The following is a 20,608-nucleotide window of genomic DNA, read 5'->3' as shown; positions in this document are numbered from 1 at the left end:
ACTAAGATAAGAACTGTGATGTTCCGACAGTTATCAGTGTTTCCAGGAGCCAAGTGAGCTGCTGACTTCACTGAAACTCAGTAGCCTTATGGCCTGTCCCCGCCAATGGTCCTTGCCACATCGTTGCACCAAGCAAATGGACAATTCGAGGCCTTTAACGATGTTATGCTTCGTTGTTTTCGTTTCTGCCGCATTTTGGTAGATCTATTCATCTGAATTTTTAAGCCACACAACTACTATATTTCCCATAGGGCACGGGTGTACATATCCCCCCACGAATTACAAATTGTTCATTACACAAACACACAAATTTTACTTCTGTTCATTGATTCATGATCTTTTATATATGTGTGTGCTTGTGTATATTGCCCATAAAGCTCAAGCATTATAGAGTTTTTTCCTGGTACAGTGAAAGAAATAGTGTGATGCCAGGCAGTATATTTTCTGCCAGTAAAGCTGAGGTTTCACTGTGAGGGAGCGGGATCCATCGTCTCAGAAGACTGCTAGACTTTCGGCCTGACTGTTTTTAATGAGTCGTTGTGAGGTACAAGAGGGGTCACATATTCTGTAACAGTTTAAATGTAGTTCACCGATTTGTGTCGTATTTCCTTATTTCCCCTGATTCCTTGTGTCGCAGAGGAGGTCTTCACTGAGGAGAAGCTGATGTTAGGGAAAGCATGTGTATAGATAAGATACTTCGGAAGTTTTGTGGGTAAACGAAAGTATTTAGTAATGTAAATGATTAAGGTTATTAACCCTAATTGAGCCAATCGTACATGTACTGTAGTTTCGGAGGAATATAGAAAGAAAATGAAAGACAGAGTGATACTGTTGTCATATTATATTAGATGTCTAGATATATACAACATTTCTAAAAACATTTTCCCTTTTCTTACTGTCACTGAAAAGTTCAGCTACCACAACAGTATGCAATTTGATGATGATACATCGACATATTGTTCGTAAAGAATTAGAACCTATCACTTAACAACATTTCAGGAACAACGTTTGTGATTCCTTTCTTCACTAACAACTGTCCAAGAAATTGTGGGCCAATTACCCCCACACAACATCTTTGAAATGACTGTTGTGTTTGTGGCGATTCGCAACATTCCTCTGCACCATCCAGTCACCACAGGTGTCTCAGGTTACTTGATTTGTGTTCGCTATATGACTGGGGATTAGATAGGGTGCTGTGGTGTCAACCTCCAGCACCACTGTGCCCTAGGATGCACGGGGAACAAGTTTCTAGATTCATTCCTCGACACATATCGTCTGGAGTCTGGAGACAAGTTAGTATAGCCTAAACTGTATGGAACGTCGTGGTTGATATTTCGTAGATCCATACAGTCAGTGAAAGTCGGCATGCAGCAGTTCCCTTCCCTTCCTGAGAAGCCGTGACGCAATGTATCTGGTCGGTAGTAAACCTTGAGGGTTTTCGCGATATCCGCCAGACTAACTGGAAGCGGAGAAGAGTTTGTTTGAACGTCCACTGGATCCAGTTCTCCTGGAACTACCCCAAGTAAACATCGGCAACGTCGAGAGTGCACGTTGCCCTCTTTCCGCCACCGCCTGATCCACCTGTAGACGGTGGACACGCTGGTCTCAGCCTCCTGTGCAATGTCGCGGGGAGACACACCGTCTGCCCACATCAGCACGATCCTTGCACGGTCGTCCACACCCGTCGGCTTGAACGCGAGACGACGACGTACCATAATATCCCTGTGTGTGGAATGAAACGTAAAAAAACCGTTCCTCTGTGCATTTATATGTGGCAAAATGACGTCATTACGAGTACGTCCCGTTCATAAGCTATAGCTGGGACTCGACTAGTTCTTCGTCAGACTAATCAAACTCATCATGTCTTTTGAAAGTTATGACGGTGGAAAAGGATGTTGATTTCTTTCTCACGAGAATTATTCTTTTGGCTTTTTTGCCCCTTCCATAACGTAGGCTCTGCCTGGGCAGTCCCCTCATGATACATGATGAAGTGATGAGTAAAAATCGAGCCAGTTATGTGACCCCGAGAGCCACATATCATCACAGTCTTACAGGAGATTGAACATATGGTTTGGAGGGTCATTCAGGTTTGACATCTTTGCGAGAACACCTCACAACGAAATCACTTTCAAATTTTATCGCGTGCGACCAGAGCACATTGATTCTACGGACGTCCAGTTGTGCAACACAGTAAATCGTGGTGTCTTGCATCACAGACGTCAGTAAGTCAACGACATGATAGTTCAAAAGAATAACTGTGTCCCCTAGTTCAGTCGAAATGACATCAAAAAACCTTACTTCATGAATACAGTATTTGGAAATGACTTACAAACGAAGAAAGAGAATTTATTCAGTGCAAGAAATGTAAAAAAGACGAGAAATCTACTTGGGAGGAAATACAAAATGAGACAAAAGAAGACAGAGCATCTAGAATGGGAAGTCAGAGAGACTGAAAATGTACTCAAAGATCTCAAGAAATGAAGAAGAGAAAGAATGATAATGAGAAAGGTTGAGAATTCAGAGATCGCAGAAAGATTAACAAAAGATTCAAGGTTAGAAGGAGACAGAAGAGACGTGTTCATCAAAGGTCTCTGTAAAATGAACAAGAAAGAGACTCAAGGTTAGAGACACTGAGGAAAAGGAAATCAAAATTTAGCGTTAGTGTCTTACACTAGATGTCTCCAGGAGGCGAGGTTGTTGACGGTGTCAGCTGCACCACGACGATGTGTCTTGCACCAGCGCCTCACATCCTTTTTGTGTTCGTTGGACACACCTCCTGCAGGAGTCAGGGTTGCTCCCCATTGGTTGAATGTGCAAAATCTTGACTTGGGATTGGTCATCAAAAGAAGCAACAATTGCCATGATTGGTTGGTGATTTTGTCTCAGGAGCAGTGTGATTGGTGAGCCTGAAGATGCGCGCGTTGGGTTACTGTGGCAGGTCATGTGATGTCCTCAGGTGGGTGATGCTCGATAATCTCTGAGCTGGTTTGACTTTCTATTTCATCAGGATGACATATCTTTCTTGGATACTATTTCACATTATCTCACACTATAACTTGATTCACACACAAGGCTTGAGGTATTAGTTATCATATTGGCAATCATATAATCCCCACAAAGTCTTTCCTTGTCACACACACGTATACTTGCGTATGACCCTCTTTTTAAACCAAACATTCCCAGTCATCACTCCTTTTCCCGCACACAACCCCAATCAGATTCAAAATCATAAACCTCTTCAGTCAGAGATAACGAACGCACATAATCTAATCATTAAGTTATAAGAATCCAAGAAAGATTACTTCTCATTTTGAATCCAATGTCAGTAATAGTGTTATGTTCCTGACAGTCAGAGGATATCTTCGTTGCCTGGATTTCTCTCGCTCCTGGGGTCGGATATGTAGTCCTGGTAACCGTATATAAAAAGCTGATCGTACAGACAGAGTTTTTTTAATAAGATATATAAATGAAGTTTGAGATTATCATACTATCTTGGTAGATATATGTTATCTGTCTGTTTTGTTAACAATGTGCTACGTAGTTGTGTGGAGTGTTGGTGGTGAGGCGTCGAAGATGTGAAGCTTACATTGGTAGAGGTAGTTTAAACTTCCGGTGTTGAGTATTGTGACATGTATCCCACTTAGTATTCTCCCTGTACAATTTCAAGGGTCATTCTATTTGTAGATGCGAATATATGGTGGAGGTCATTTCCAAACGGTAGTATGAGGTTAGAATCTATGTGGTCTAGATAAGATGAGGAGCGAGAAGCTCGAGGCAGAGCAGCAGTAGAGCGACAGCGTGGCCACCAGCGAGCACCACGAACATTCCCTGAAATGAACGAGGTCGTCTCCGTCATGTAGGTGTTATACAGTACTACAGCGGCGCTCTTGTATATCAGTACACAAATTTATTCTTAAACACTGAATATCTATCAAGAATATCAACTGGGAAGATATTTTCCCCCCATTTCTCTGCTATATTGTCAAGACACTTGATACTACGTGGCTGTGTTGTTCACCCAGAGGTTGGAGAGAGCGAGGGAGGTCTTGATGATGATCCTTGTAGGAGGACGGAGACATCTGCTGGCATTACCCTTGAAGTTTTCTATCCAGTTATCAAATATCCCAAACTGCTTGATGTACTTTATGCTGTGGGAGAAAGACAATCGAATCATTCCGTGCACCTTTGTTTTATCTCAACTTATATATATATCAATTTTATCTGCATCTGGAAAAGGAGAGACGGTCCTGGTTTCAATGCTATACACAATAAAGACATATGTGCATAAATACATGCATGTTTTGAATATGAAATTGTTGACTCCTTCCTTTCCTTAGTCACAACCCTGGCTGCACCTGGTATAATCGTGCATTTGAAAGCAGCAGTGAAGGTGCACAGCGAGTAAAAGCGTTTGAGACAAAGGGTGGTGGTTACCTTTTGCTTAAGGCAGGCACGAGAGGATGGCCCTTCTGTCCGATCATGCTCATGGACGTAGGCATGAAACGCTCCCTGGATGCATAGAAGTCACATACTCCTGTGTGGGGGTCAGATATAAAGCTTACTGTACATTGTGCTGGTAGATGAAGGCTGTATGACTATCACATGGACAGAAGGAGAACCTCCTCACTTCACCTGTGTCTGAGAAGATATCGGCCCTGAGGGACCTGCTCTCGTTCTCCTCCACGAAGAGAACATGACGGCCGTGGACAACCCGCGTTCTGAGCATTAAGGCGTAATTCCTGGAAATCACCCACGTCAGGCGACCATCCCTCCCGGTGTCCATCACCTCACGATATATACCGTCTTCTGCTGCCTGCAGGATTGAATTGGATTATCTATACGTATGAACACATTTGCATACAGTTGGATTGTCTTATGCTAATAACTGATGCAACAGGAAGGTGTTGTTAAAATTTATGGACACAGACGAAGCAAGGCGAGTGAGCTTTGTTCCTGCAAGTGATAATTTTTCCTTTCTGTCTTCAGTGTAATTTTCGTAAGAAGAAGAAGAAATGAGACACTTTCCTGACTCAAATTCCTCGTCTCTTATCATCCTATTCTTACCCGAAGAATCTCCATGTAAACAGAGCCATCAGGCCAGATCATGGTGACGAAGGGGTCGTCCAGCACGTCTCTGAGGGACTGGTAGGGCTGTGGGATGTACCTGACGGCCAACATGGACATGAGGTTACCGTCGTAGCTCCGGACGAACACCAGAGCCATCACCATCCACGGCCCCAGCACCAGACGCTCCCACCCCAGCTGTCCTGGCGCTGGCTTGTATCCTTGTTAATCACAGAGGTCATACCCGTCATATCTTAGCTCACAATTATCAACAGCTCCAACAGGTATTACGCTGGAGACACATAGTTAAAGCTCATACTGAAGTACGTTGATATAACACAAAGGATCAACCAATGGAATCATATTACCGTACTTATATATTTACGCATATATGTAGTAGACCTGTGTGCATTATACACAACCACAGAACACCTTTCATTGGGCTCATCAAGTCTGCTCTACAAACGATCTGTTTGAGAATTATTCTGCTGTAATTCTAACTACTGCTTTTCTCATAATCCTTTAAACAGTGAATCAACTGCTTCCTTTGTCCTGTGATGAAGCACTTGACCACTTTTCCACACTTCCATAAACACTTTCCACACCAAATCCACAGCCATTTTTCCGCCACTTTTCATCGTCTGTCTGTCCATCAATCCTCCAGCTTTCCCATAAGGAAGTATATGTCGCTTTTACACACTCCTTTGTAATCTCTCTCTCTCTCTCTCTCTCTCTCTCTCTCTCTCTCTCTCTCTCTCTCTCTCTCTCTCTCCTCATCTCTGATCTTAATATAGCTAGAGACATGTCTGACTCATCGTCATCTCCATTCATTTGTTTGAAATTGCTCTTCCATTTCTTTAACACTTCATCCTATATCACTCATAGTCTTCCAGACTTATCTAATACACACTTGCTCCTTATGTATACCATTCTTTTGTTTTATACGTTTCAGAGTGTAATATCACATGAGTTTTATGTACACATGTATTCACCTTGTTGTAGTAATATTCGAAAATACAAGAAGATATTGTCCATCTTCCAGGTGTCCCTCTGTGGAGCCTTACGAGGGAAGCAGAACAACAGCAGCAACACCATCCCCGGCACCACCAGCAGCGCCGCCAGGATGGCCGTCCACACCAGAGGTCCCAGAGGCAGCAGGAAGCCCCACGGGTCCACCTCAGGCCGCCCTAGACCACCTGTGATCTTCAGTGCGTCGTCCACGACCAACCTCATGTAGTCTACCATCTCAGCACGAACGGCAGTCAGCGAGAAGGGCCCGACACCCATGTCCACCTCCTGCATCCAACCATTTTGATCAGTTCATTGGGATAAAATAGAATTCTAATCTGCATCACTGTGTAAGTGTCAAATAGTTATATCACTGAGGATGGCGAGGATGGGCATGGAAACAGTCATCGTGTATGGTATACGAAAACACAACTCGCTATACACTCACCTTCCTGCCCACCATCCCCACCATGCCAGACCACGACCCATCGGGCTCCTTCGTCCCCCACTTCCTGTCCGGCGGCCGCACGTATGTGTACCTGGTGAGGCAGATGTTAACACCAGCATATTCCAGTCACTAATTTCGCTAATCCTAATAATGCTCTGCTTCGTCAGTCTCAGGAATACACTCTCCAATTCGACAGTTACAGAAGTTATGATAATCTTAGATGTGAAGCATTTCTTTCAACCAAACAAGATTCGTTTGGACTCCAGTAATGTTCTTAAACATGCAAGCTTGTGGGGCAACGTTTGATACATTAATTACTTAACTTCGGTATCGTTAATTTCAAGCTTTCACTAACTTTTAGAAAAAACTGACATGATTCTGATACCATTTGTTTTCGACCATTATCTTTTTAAGATTGACAGGTTCTCCAGTAATGATAGGCCTTGTGATGTTTAGATAAATGATACACAGTTCATTTTCATTTCATCATGGCATGAAAAATGACGACAAGAGGTCTTTGTAAATATAATATGTTAGTAAGAAACATATCAATAGGTAGAGAACTGCGCATGTGCGCCTATCTACCGAGCTTTTTGGGAGAATGATGCAGGCCAATAACTCCAACTGACTCCAGGGAGTCCAACAGACTATATACAAATACACCTTCGACGTGGAAATGATAGCAACAACATACGTAAAATTAGAGTCCTCTGCTAGCACGGCCACTAGCTGTGCCATGGGTCCTTTGTAGAGGAGCGGCTGACCAGGGGTCGAAGCTGTGTCCCTCTCCATGTAGGATGGGTACTCCTCGGCCACCGCCACGAACAATGGTTGATGGTCGAACCTGATCAAGTAATCCAAGACTCGATGGGTAAAATACATATAATGTTACGTCAAAGGATGACTCATTTATACCCAGTTATACAAAATTCAAAAAAGGAAAGTTTGCTTTTCACGTACTTGGAGAACTTCTCAGGGAAGAGCGGGAGGTGGGTGGCCAGGGTGAGGCCACGTACGGTCGACCAGGACGCAATTCTCACCACCTGGGCTTCCGGGGGTCTGTATGGCGGGTGTATGTATATATCACACCTAGAAATAAAGAAGATTGCATGTGACTACGAAGGACTTCTCCTTTGCCCTTTGAGAAGAGTAATCTTTGGAGAACGTAAACACAATCAACAGTTTCACAGCTGGGCCAATGAACACATTTCTTACTGGTAACAACTCACTGCACAACACTTGTGGTGTGTGATTAGATTTTTGAGACTACTGATCATTCATGCGGAGAGAGTGTGGTCTACAGCCTAGATATAAGTCCTACAGTGATATTGTACACTGGCGAATTGTGGCACTAAACTATCCTTATACACTTAAATGTTTATGAACGTCCCAATTTCCTGTCTCAAAAGTAGACATGATTCGTTCGAAACGTTGGCTTAGAATGGCTCGTTTTAATGGTTTTGTGCGCGACACGAGATTCATGAGAGACTGTTAGCTGTCAGGCGTCTGATAATCTTATACTCAGGTGGGCATCGCGGCAGAATCATCCATGAAGAACACACTGGTTGGTCGATACGAGTTGTCACATTAATGATAAAGAACTTCCATCTCACCTGGAATAGGATGAAGAAGCGTCCATGATGATCAACATGGAGTTCGTCATAGAGAAGGAGGTGTAGAGGTGTGGCAGGTCCTGAAGGGGCCGGCGGGTGACGGCCAGGAGTTTGTTGTGCCACTTCAGGAGGCGGCCCTTGAGGGACCACTCGGCCGAGGCGGCCAGGAAGGCTGGGTCGTCGCTCACCACCACCAACGTCACGCACCCCGACACCTGCCGCAGCTGTTGACGTACACATACTTCCATAAGTGAAGGCTTCTCTTGTCTCAGGAATCGTGCGACCTCCTATCATAAATCAGTGTCGTGAGAGACACTCGCTGCCTTCACGACACAGTCCACGAATAACTCAATAATCTTCGTTGTTCTGAACCATTTGCTTCATCAGAAGTGTCTGTAGTTCACCCTTTACACTAATTCTATCATCACTATTGTGAGTAACCTACCCGCCAGGCCTCGCCAGCTATCGAGATAAACTGCGCCTGCGTTATGTTGGGGCTCTCGTCTTTTTTCACCACTTTAAACACCGTCAGCCCCAATGGGACGTGTAGCCCCTCCTGCACCTGAAGGAAAAATATTACGGAACGTGAAGCACAAGTATGAGTGGAGAGTTGCTAGAGGGAGACTGTGGGCAGATGTGTACACTATAGTAAGTCGCAGAACACAGTCTGTTGTGTGAGGGTATCAAGGTGAAGCAGTGTTGACGTACCGTGAAGACAGTGGTGGCCGATGTGGTGCCGTCTGTGAGGAGGATGACGGAGCAGTGGGGCGGCCGCTCTCTGGCCAGCACCGCCTCCACCGCCCCACTTGCTACTCCCAGCATCTCCCCTCCACCTGAAGTTAGATAGAAACAAGCAATTAATCATTATAATCATAAACTGCCGTATATCTATAAAGCATTTAACCTAAGTGACACGATCATAAAGAGTGGCATCATGTAATACTGAAGAACATGAGACTTACAAATAATGCTATGGCAGTCACACACACACACACACACACACACCCACACACACACACACACACACACACACACACACACACACACACACACACACACAAAGAGATAGATTAATAGATGAATAGATAGCTAGAGAGTTTTAACAAGGAAGGTAGGAACTAACCACACGGAGCAGAGGGAATACAACCTTTAAACTCATCAAGAGTATGAGGCAGCTGGCATACGGCCAATAGAACAACCCAACACTAGAACTTTACCAAAACTTTCGACAGCCCGTAATGGAAAGGCAGGTGGAAGACAGTCAGAGAGACAGTCAGTCAAGTACTGGCAGCGTTACCACAGCTGTGGACTTACCATAAGGGCGTCGAGGCAGCTGGGCGGCAGACAGGAAGACAGCCACACTCAGGATGGACACCAGAGCCGCCACACTCACCATCGTCACTGACACTCCACACCTCCACTGAAAGTGTATATAGATCATATAAATACAAACATTCCCTCTTCTCACACGTACAGAGGATGACGTCTAATGCTTTCTCGTTAAGAAATATAACAATAATCCTCCTCTTCGTTCGAGTTGCCATTTAGTGCAGTGACAAGAATTACAAAATGTGAGATATGGAAACCTTGCTTCCAATGCAGTGAGAAGATCCTCAAAGGCAAGGTACTCTTTTCCGTCCACTGATGATGACACAGCCTTGTCGATGATGACTCTATAGAGTTTGTATTCCATTCTTCACTCACAGAAATGAAGGAAGATTATGTGTCGGTGGACTGAGTTCCAAGAACCATGTGTACATGAAGAAGAAAGTAAAGATTGCAACCTAAGCCAAGGAGGTGAACGTGACAGCCACTGCTGTACTCCCTCGGTTCTCACGACATCCATATATATAAATGCATGTTTAACTCTAAATACGGGTATTATATGACATAGTTTCAAAGGATCGTAAACGAATAAAAGGCATCATAAAGTCATTAAATCTATTAAATCCTTAGAAAACTACAGAATTTCACATGCATTACATTTACAGTTATTTTGATATTTACTTAAAACTGCAGGATGTAGTGTCTTATCTCGTACAGAATTCCATATCATATCTTCATCCCCACAAATGAGTCTGTTCCTGTATAACAATTCAGAGAAAGCATTGACATAGTTTCGTCTACATTATCAGCACGTTGAAACTCTACAGGATATGTTCATTCAATGAACTGTTGTGTCAAATATTCGAACCTTCAAATTGTTCTTCCACTGAATATGTTCCCCAGTCGTTTCCAAGTTGCCTAAAGTGGTGGGCAGTCTGGTGGCTGCGGGGTCAGCCCCCAGCACCATCGTGCTCCAGGATGCACGAAGAACGAGTCACTAACTTTATTCTCGATCACATTTCGTTTAGAATCCGAAGCGGCGTTTGTGTGTCGAACGTTGAGGTTCGTCCTATGCAGATCTATGCAGGTCGTGAAGGCAGGCATGGGGTAGTCCTCCAGTTTCTCCGGAAAGCCACAGAGAAATGGGTTTGGTCTACAGTAAACCTGGAGAGTGTGGCAAGCGTCCATCACAGTGGCGGGATGAGGAGAAGACTTGGGTAGAACGCTCACTGGATCCGATACTTTACCAGTTGCTCCACGTATACGTCCGCACCGTCTTGTTTGTACGTTGCCCTCCCTCCGCCACCGCCTTATCCACCTGTAGACGGTGGAGACGCTGGTCCCAGTCAACTGTGCAATCTCGCGGGGAGGCTCACCATCTGCCCACATCGACACGATTCTTGTGCGGTCGTCCACACCCGTTGGCCGTAACTGGTTCCGACGACGCACCATAATGCTCCTGTGTGGGATGAAACGAGACACTGTTCATCTTGGAAGTTATTAGTGTTGAACAGACTTCATCCCAAAGACGTCTTGCTGATGCAATGCAACGCTGCTCAGAGCTCCCCCAGTCTTCTCTGAAGCAAAGTGAACACTAGCAATAATGCTGTACGTAGCATCATGAGAGAAAATAGAGTTGAATTTCTTATTTGTTGCTCAAGAATCGAATTGGCCGTATATTCAATCCATGGCTTAGGATATTCCTGTTGACAACACCATTACAATAAAGATTGAAGCATCGAATGAAATATGTGCCAGATGTGTTATCTTGTGTGAAGACATTATTATCATCATTAATATCATCATTATTATGATCCTTTGACGAGACTGTACTCTCAGTGATACATCCTCGCTAAAGGCAATTTTTCACCTCGAGTAGACGGAGTTCCATAACACACACACACGCACACACACACACACACACAAATATATATATATATAATATATATATCAAATTTTCTTATACAGAAACAAAGTAATAGACAATCGCTACCACTTTAACTAATGAAAAGTCACAAGTTAGCGTCTTACAGTAGTAGTACAGGAGGTGAGGTTGTTGACGGTGTCAGCTGCACCACGACAATGTATCTTGCACCAGCGCCTCACATCCTTTTTGTGTTCGCTAGACACACCTCCTGCAGGAGTCAGGCCTGCGCATCATTGGCCCAGTGCGTTAAGATATGGCCTCTGATTGGTCAGTACTGGTAGCCTGGCTTGTCCTGATTGGCTGATAGTATTTTTGAGAACAATTAAGGCTTCTGTGATTGGTGTGGTTTCAGATAAAGGCGTTGGGTTATCGTATAATTTCAGGTGGTTGATAGGCGATAATTTGGAAGGGTGACCATCGCTTTTTTTCTAAGAAGGAAATATGCTGTTGCATAGATCGTGTTTTTTCTCCCCTTTTCTTACAAAGGCAGATAAAGAATCTTTTTATGTAAGCTGTGTATGAGCATTCCATTTCTCTTTGTAAATGGTGTTACTGAAGAACAATGTGATTCTATCAGTGACAGATGCCAGGCAAATGTATTGTAAAGCGTTGTTGAGCGAAGAATCATTCATGATCTTTAACGTGATATGATTCTCAAGTCTGAGTCTTATACGGTCAAAATAATGAGATAAATGGATTATAGATTAAACCTGCAGAGTTTACTTATAGATATGTTATCATATGGCCATTACATATACTAATGATTGTATGTTATCATGTGACATCACGTATGATGATATAGATGTTATGTGAACATCACATATACTGATAAAGATGTTATCATAAGGACATTATATGCTCCGGTAGATGTGTTATCATTTATTTATTATTGGCAACGATTCTGTCATATAAAAACCTGATGATACAACAATTCCGTGTCATAATTAGTCGACAAGATTCTGGTCATTATAAGACATTACTGAAAGAAACGTGTTCCAGGGTGACATACACACCAAGCCATACTAACACACCTAGAAGCTACTGCATGTGCGCATGATCACGCTGCATAAAATGCAGTCTCTTACCTAAATAGGAGGTGAAGAAAATCGCATCGGACCCTCTATCATTGGGCCATGCCCTCCTTACTTATCATCCTAACTATATAAGGATCTATGGAACTTGTTTTGGCAGTGTAGGTGTGATCGGACATTTGGTTATAACAGTTATGACATTGGTATCTTGTACATCAATGGGAAATCAGAGTTAATGATGATCGTCACTAAACACATTTCAATCAGACCTGATGTACACAAATGCGGTACTGGGGTGGTGGATCAGGTTATATTTCCAGAGTCTATCGTCAATGAACTCAATAATCTGTCGAGGCAGGAGACGGGCTGGTGTTGGTCTGCACAAAACGAGCAGTGAGAAGCTCGACACAGAGCAGCAGGAGAGCGACAGCGTGGCCGCCAGCGAGCACCACGAACATTCCCTGAAATGAACGAGGTCGTCTCCGTCAGGCAGGTGTTAACACAGCCCTGCTGTATATCAGGAGATCTCTTAAATCTTTGTATACTACTCGTAAGAATGGCACCAATAGGAACGGAATTCAATCTATGTACCATGAGGTGGAATTCAGTGTCCACCGAGGATATCAGTTAAAAATGTAGGACAGTAATTGTTCATCCATGTATACTGTAATTCTTAACTTACTGTTAGGGTAAGTGATTTATGGATGACCTTTATTTACCCAGAGGTTGTAAACGGTAAGAGAAGACTTGATGGTGATTCTGGAAGGAGGACGGAGACATCTGGTGGCATTAATCTTGAAACTCCTTAGCCAGTAATCAAATATCCCGAACTGCTTCACAAACTTGATGCTGTGGGAACAAGACATTTCTGTCTTACTTACAGAGATTCTTAACATTCTACGGTAGTTTTCCCGTTTTCATATAAATGATTTAGTTTCCACTCATATACTATCCGTCAACTGGCTAAACTTTCTACTTTGGTTACCTTTTACTTAAAGCTGGGACGAGGGGATGGCCCTTCTGACCGATCATACTCATGGAATTGGGGAAGTAATGTTCCCTGGACGTGTAAAAGTCACATCGTCCTGCGAGGATTGGAAATATAGCTTAGTGATTGTTGCAAGATTAAGAAAATAATTGAAGGATGTCATACGTTAACTAAAAAGAATGATCTTTTTATCTATCTCTCCCTCTATCTATCTAGATATGTATTCATGTTGTTTCTAGGGATAGAGGAGAAAGAATACTGCCCACGTATCTTCTACGTGTCGTAATTAGAAAGCCAGCCAAATCTGTCATCTGTCCAGCGAGGAACCACTTTAACAAAACTCCCAACACAAAGACATCGTTCGCGAGTGACGGTTTTGCGTAGCTAGTGATGGCATGAACAATGGTTAGAGGATGCTAGGCCACATCAAACTACCGAGGTGCCTCCCTATATCCTCTTCTCAATATACGTAGAAAGAAATCATATAATGCGAGAGATCCTAAATGTAAGTGAACACGTCACCTGTGTCTGAGAACACGTCGGCCCTGATGGACTTTCCTTCGTTCTCCTCGATGATGAGGACGTGGCGCCCCTCCGCCACCAGCGTCTCCAGCACCTGCCTGTACTCCGTGGTCGTCACCAGCATCAGGCGACCTTCCTTCATGGTGTCCATCACCTCGCCAAGTTCTCCAGTCTTCATAGTCTACAAGATTATGTTGGAGCATCAATACACGTCATAAAAACATCTATATATCTTATAGCACTAAATGTTCCTAGAACACAATGTCTTATGGCTAAGTTTTGGTACTTAATCTCTGTACTAGTCTTACCCTAAGATGCTGTATGTACGCAGATCCTGCTAGCCATATCATGGTGATGGAGGGCTCGTCCAGCACGTCTCTGAGGGACTGGTAGGGCTGCGGGATGTACCTGACGGCCAGCATGGACATGAGGTTACCATCATAACTCCGGTTCAACACCAGCGTCATCACCATCCACGACCCCAGCACCAGCCGCTCCAGCCACAGTTCGTCGGGATGGGGCTTATAACCTTGTGCACCAGCGACACCATCTTTGTATATTGCTATTCCAAGCTTGAACATCTTCAGTAGGTGTAATGGAGGGTATTGCAAGCCCAAAGGTAATATTGTTGCAAGGAATGTGGCGTAGAGGCCCACGAGTTTTCATCATATTGTTATATTTTTTCAGATGTACTGAACACACGTTTCGAAACACATGAGTTTTATGAATGTTTAATTCCCTACCTTGATGTAGTAGTATGCGGAAATACAAGAAAGTTTCCATCTGCCATCTCTTCCCCTGTGGAGCCTTACGAGGGGAACAGAACAACAGCAGCAACACCATCCCCGGCACCAACAGCAGCGCCGCCAGGATGGCCGTCCACACCAGAGGTCCCAGAGGCAGCAGGAAGCCCCACGGGTCCACCTCAGGCCGCCCTAAACCTCCTATGATCTTCAGGGCGTCGTCCACGAATAACATCATGTAGTCCACCATCTCAGCACGAACAGCAGTCAGTGAGAAGGGCCCGACACCCATGTCCACCTCCTGCATCCACCCACATTGAACAAAGGCTAGTCTGTCGATGTCTGTGTGTGACGTAGGTTATCTAGAATCATAAGGTTACGAGAAGATAACTGACTGTTTTATGGCTTAAGGAAAAATACTACATTGGATGTTTACTATAGATTTCTCCTGTAGAGTCGTTACAATCATATTTTGTGAGTTGTTCGCTGCAGTGTGGGTGTGATCCATTTGGCATATACACGATGACAAAAGTTTATGTTCTCGTACTTCTTGTATAAGTTGTCTTGTATTTGTAGTCTTAAAACAGGTGTGTGTGTGTGTGTGTGTGTGTGTGTGTGTGTGTGTGTGTGTGTGTGTGTGCCAAAAGTGTTGTGGGAACGAATGGTTCTAAACTTTATCATTTTCTATGAAAAGATCCTAAAGGTCTGCTGTGTAGATGTCTGGTTAGGCTGAGGTACGAGAGATATCCTGACTGAAAGGACAACTATCTTAATGTTCGCTTTTCCTCTAAATATATCGAGTGGAAGTAAGTTTCATCCAGGTTAAGTTGCCCCTCCAACCTCAGTTTCTGGAACGCGTCTTCGACCTGCTACTCGCTATACACTCACCTTCCTGCCCACCATCCCCACCATGCCAGTCCAGGAGCCATCAGCCTCCTTAGTTCCCCACTTGCCGTCCGGCGGCCGCACGAACGTGTACCTGGTGAGACATCCCTATCAGTAATGAAATACTTATCTTTATGCATCTTCAGATCCATAGGATATATAGACGAGCCAGTGATACCATCAGGCCTTGCTACATCACCCACACACATACACATCCACCATCAAGCTGACATTAAACTTACGTAAAGTTTGTGTTTTGTGCAAGTAAGTCCAGCAGCTGCACCACAGGTCCTTCGTAGCTCAGAGGCTGACCAGGGGTCCAGACTGGATTCCTCTCCACGTAGAACGGATAATCTTCGGCCACCGCCACAAATGATGGCCCATAAGCAAACCTGGCCATATCAATTGCTCGTAAATGCTAGATCTGCTCTTATCATTTATCACTAATAAAATACATTACTGTAAATCGTAGGCTTTGTTTATGTATTTGTACAAGGTTGCGATCACATTACTCACGCCGCCTCATATAAGTTTAAGAGAAGTCCTATTCTCACATACCTTGAGAACTTCTCAGGGAAGAGCGGGAGGTGGGTGACCAGTGTGAGGCCACTTACGGTCGACCAGGACGCAACTTGAATGACCTGGGCATCCGCGGGGCTGTAGGGCGGGTGCACGTATATATCACACCTGAAAGCAAAGAAAGAACGTTTCTTTTTAAGACAAGAGTGGCTCCTGGAGGTCTTTAGTAAGATACTGGGCAATCCTTCAGGTTTAATATGATAATGGATAAACACTATGGCAGCGTAACTCAAGATGAATACGGTGAAGTACGTCCTTACTTGTGGCGTACTGTGGCAGGATACACAGTAACGAAGAAAACATAATGACTAACCTGGAAAAGCCTGCAAGGGTGTCCGTGAAGATCAACATGGCGTTCATCATGGAGAAGAAGGTGTAGAGGTGTGGCAGGTCCTGAAGAGGCTGGCGGGTGACGGCCAGGAGTTTGTTGGGCCACGTCAGGAGGCGGCCCTTGAGGGACCACTCTGCCGAGGTGGTCAGGAAGGCTGGGTCGTCGCTCACCACGACCAACGTCACGCACCCCGACACCTGCCGCAGCTGTTGACGTACACAAACTGGGATAAGTGTGGTCTAACCTTGCCTCAGAGACAGTGCCATCTGCACACTCCATGGATATGACCTGCTCGTACTAATAGGACAAACCTAAACAGCTGTCGATAACATGATCCACTTTCATGTCGAGTGCTAATGGTGCTCATCTCATCCCCTTAGGAGGAATCCTGACCAAATTTGCAGTCACTGAAGTTTCGACAAACATGAAACGTGACTGAATCTCCTATCCACTATATAGAACAAAAGCGAAAAGAGAATTGACGAAAATGTGTAGGAAATTGGTCCTCAATAACTTGTTAATTCCCAACAATGAATCCTTAACTGAGATAAGTTTTACTCCTAGACGAAGGTCGGAGCACAAAGTGTTCATGATCAAGTTACTTCAAATGAGTTTTAGGTTTTTTTGGTGATTACAACTTTCGTTTTATGTCCTGCCTTTAAGTGTGAGGAATATACACATTAAACTCAGGTTGTGATGGATCTGTATCATAAGACCTGTGGTAAATCTACCATACTCATTGTTACTGTTGACAACCTACCCTCAGGGCCTCCCAACCCATCCAGGAGAGCTGCCTCTGCGTCATGTTGGGGTTATTGCCCTCGCCTGCCACGTCGAACACCGCTAGCCCCAACGGGACCCGTAACCTCCCGAGCTCCTGAAGTATGACAGGATGTGTGAGGTATGATTCTGTGTGGAGCATTGCTGAAAGGAGGTGTTGATTTGGTAGTATAAAGTATAAACCAGAGATGTTATGTGAGGGGTGTCCAGGTGAGGCAGTGTTGACGTACCGTGGCCGAGGTGGTGCCGTCTGTGAGGAGGATGACGGAGCAGTGGGGAGGCCGCTCTCTGGCCAGCACCGCCTCCACCGCCCCGCCTGCCACGCCCAGCGTCTCCACAACATCTGCTGAAAAAAGAAAAATTTGTACCTCTTTTAACAAGGTAATGTTTACACGTGACTTCACAACAGTAGAAGTAAATCATCGTTTGTTGATGAAGATAAGGGTCATGTTGTGGACGAGTCAGCCTCAATCATCACTACAGACACCTTTAAGTTATTAATGCCTTAGTAGACACTTAGATATGTATGCCAAACGGAGGAATAAATAATAAAAGATATCTGAGATATGTGTGTTTAAAGTGAGTGTGTGTGTGTGTCAATAGAAAGAAGCAGCTAACAAAACAGACACGCGGTACAATGGGAATACAGCTGTGGACTTACCATCAGGGCGTCGAGGCAGCTGGGCGACAGACGGAAGGATAGCCACACTCAGGATCAACAACAGAGCCTCCACACTCGCCATTGTCATCACTGACCTCCACAATCTATACAAGATCATTATGATTACAGATTTTAGAAGAAGAATATGTACGTTTTCTAACAAGCATTTTGCCCAGAAGTAATCATAGATTACCCTCAGTTTTGAATGGTCCACTAAGGTTTATAACAAAGATCAGAACTAATAAGGATCAGCGATGCAGTGGTTTGTTGACGAAGGATCCAGGAGAAGGTTGATGCACCGTCCTTAGCAGCTTTGCAAACGACTTCCTCTCCTTTTTTCAAAGGCAAGACAACTTTCTTCCAACTTGCTGCTGAGAAAATAAAACAAACTTGTATATTGAGAGCATTTAGATTCAGTGTGTGTGTGTGTGTGTGTGTGTGTGTGTGTGTGTGTGTGTTCGTGTGAGAGATATTGAACTTGCTGTCGTGGAGACCTGGGAATTTTCAGCGAGAGACTATTTCTGATTTACAGTTATTGTCAAACGTTGCTGAGTTTGTGCATTTATTGTCCATCGTCACCGCATAATCTTTGGTTAACATTAGATGTTTTGTAAGATAGTTTCGCGTTTTAATAAGATATTGTAATCTAGGGATACTGAAAAAATCAAGACCATCTGTATAGTGTTTACTTTGATATATGATTAATGAATTTTCCAATTAGTTAAATGGCTACGATAATCAACTCTAAATATATACATCACATGTCCTAGTTTCTAAAGATTATCTATATAATGGAATGATATAATATCATAATTACATTTGCCAAACCTTAAGATAATTACAAATCTATTTTTCCTTTCTGTGACATGATGACACGACACGATGCTACTTTATGACTCAAGCTTCCATCACATGTGATCTGGTATTCTGCTGCAGTATATAGACAGTATTAGAACAAGTTTATATAACTGATAGAAGTGGTCCAAGACCCTGCTCGATGCTCGCTACAGGAATGGTGGGGACTCTGGTGTCAGTTCCCAGCTCGCGCTGTGGGCCAGGATGGAGGTGGAGTGTGTACGTGTTTTCTTCGTGCGCACATCCCACGCTGCGCTGTACATTGTGGTTGATCATGCACAGATCCATGCACTCAGAGGAGGCGAGTGTGCAGTAATGCTCTTCAGGCTTTGGATACACGTAGGGGAAAGTACGTGGTCTACAGTAAACCTGGAAAGTGTGAGCAACGTCTACCGTTCTCGCTGGAAGCGTTGGAGTGTCACATTGAACGTCCGCTAGACCCAGTACTCTAGGGAATATCCTATGCAAACATCGGCAACGTTTGGAATAAACGTTTCCCTCCTTCCGCCACACCCGGATCCACCTGTAGACAGTAGACAGGCTGATCCCAGTCTTCTGTGCAATGTCGCGGACAGACGTCCCCTTCAGCCACATCAACACAAGCCTTACGCGGTCGTCCAAATCCGTCGCTCTCAACTCTCTGTGACGATTCACCATAATAATGTTCCTGTGTGGAATGAAATAGATAAAGAACTGTTCATCCGCACAGATGTTAATGATGAACAATCGTTATGATGAATAAATTGATGACACTGACAAAATCAGCTATTCTTGTCTGAAGCATTTTGCAAAGTGGTTATAATGCTTTCCATGAAGGCAAGACACTGGAACGTATATTGATGATATTCTCCTTTGCTTGCGAAATATTTTAGCCCCATCCATCGACCAGAATCTGCCTGGGTGGCCCCTGACAATGGGGAACCAAGTAATGATTGAGCCAACATATGGCACAGAAACCACAATTCATCAGTAGTTAATGGAGGCTATAGTATGATAGTAGGACTTTTTACTTTGCTTACACAAAAATACAAAAGATGTCGAGATGTTTTATGATTCGTCATGAATCTGTTTCGGATCATAAAGTTCGAAAACTATTTGGATATTGCCTTCCTTTCTTAGTCCTCTGTTAACCTATCTGTGTTCCAGTACTGGTATGGATCTGTGTCAGTATGAATCTCTCTCCATCGATCTTTTATGAGAAAGTAGTTCTTTTCTGTGTCTTTACCAAAGCTCTCGTGATCTGATCCGCCTTAATAATCACATAAGAGAATTCACGAATGTGATCTGATTACCCACAAGGTAGCAAGAATCGTTTGATTTGGTTGTTCTATACTTACGTTTGCCACGATAGCCACCCACTTACTTATCCTGAAGTCTGATAGTCCTTGGGTTTCCCTGGTACAGTATATGACTTTCCCATGGTATAGGATACACAAATCTCCCTTCAGTAGAATGCTTTAAAAATTCTCCCTTGACGTAAACTTCATATTCATTACATATTCATCACTCAATACCTATGTATGTGTGTGTGTGTGTGGGTGTGTGTTCCAAGTGTGTTTTACACATATGTTTAAAAAAAAAAAAAAAGTGAAATTTTCGTATAGAATGAAGCCCAGCAATAAACTGTCTTTACTACACTGATCAGATATAAAATCAACAGAAACTGGTAACGTCTTACTATTGAATGGTGTTGGCGTCAGCTGCACCACGACAATGTGTCTTGCACCAGCGCCTCACATCCTTTTTGTGTTCGTTAGACACACCTCCTGCAGGAGTCAGGCCTGCGTCTCATTGGTCCAGCGTCTAGCAAGCCTTGGTATGGGATTGGCCAGGTTTAAGGTCGCCTT

The 20,608-nt window shown here is 43.9% G+C and overlaps 2 protein-coding genes and 1 pseudogene across 2 annotated transcripts in view; all 3 read right to left on the bottom strand.

The window, feature by feature from the left end:
- Positions 1-834: 834 nt before the first annotated feature.
- Positions 835-3,797, bottom strand: LOC139760967 (uncharacterized). The gene is made up of 2 exons (XM_071684746.1): positions 2,671-3,797; positions 835-1,722 (listed from the first exon to the last, which is right to left on the bottom strand). Exons 1-2 carry the CDS (start codon positions 2,838-2,840, stop codon positions 1,182-1,184), a joined length of 711 nt encoding a protein of 236 aa, XP_071540847.1. The 5' UTR covers positions 2,841-3,797; the 3' UTR covers positions 835-1,181.
- A 176-nt stretch (positions 3,798-3,973) lies between these two features.
- Positions 3,974-8,686, bottom strand: LOC139760943 (glutamate receptor ionotropic, delta-2-like; annotated as a pseudogene).
- A 3,588-nt stretch (positions 8,687-12,274) lies between these two features.
- The window catches only part of LOC139760942 (uncharacterized), a 48,304-nt gene continuing 39,970 nt past the window's right edge, over positions 12,275-20,608 (bottom strand). The window contains exons 14-26 of the mRNA XM_071684729.1: positions 19,893-20,010; positions 18,896-19,428; positions 17,907-17,996; positions 17,476-17,591; positions 17,226-17,342; positions 15,798-15,947; positions 15,559-15,663; positions 14,671-15,016; positions 14,236-14,456; positions 13,928-14,108; positions 13,403-13,502; positions 13,137-13,266; positions 12,275-12,878 (exon numbers count right to left, since the gene is read on the bottom strand). Of these exons, the coding sequence (XP_071540830.1) occupies positions 12,756-12,878; positions 13,137-13,266; positions 13,403-13,502; positions 13,928-14,108; positions 14,236-14,456; positions 14,671-15,016; positions 15,559-15,663; positions 15,798-15,947; positions 17,226-17,342; positions 17,476-17,591; positions 17,907-17,996; positions 18,896-19,428; positions 19,893-20,010 (2,330 nt within the window). The 3' untranslated portion in view covers positions 12,275-12,755. The remainder of the gene's footprint in view (positions 12,879-13,136; positions 13,267-13,402; positions 13,503-13,927; positions 14,109-14,235; positions 14,457-14,670; positions 15,017-15,558; positions 15,664-15,797; positions 15,948-17,225; positions 17,343-17,475; positions 17,592-17,906; positions 17,997-18,895; positions 19,429-19,892; positions 20,011-20,608) is intronic.

This window comes from Panulirus ornatus, chromosome 38 (genome assembly GCF_036320965.1).
Source record: "Panulirus ornatus isolate Po-2019 chromosome 38, ASM3632096v1, whole genome shotgun sequence".
Taxonomy (NCBI): Eukaryota; Metazoa; Arthropoda; class Malacostraca; order Decapoda; family Palinuridae; genus Panulirus; species Panulirus ornatus.
This window is presented reverse-complemented; position numbering and strand designations above follow the sequence as displayed.

Coding starts and splice junctions, on each gene's coding strand:
- LOC139760967 (XM_071684746.1), bottom strand. CDS start 2,840: ATGACCAATCCCAAGTCAAGATTTTGCACATTCAACCAATGGGGAGCA. Junction 1,723..2,670: donor GCCTCCTGGAGACATCTAGT/GTAAGACACTAA, acceptor TTCCACACACAG/GGATATTATGGTACGTCGTC.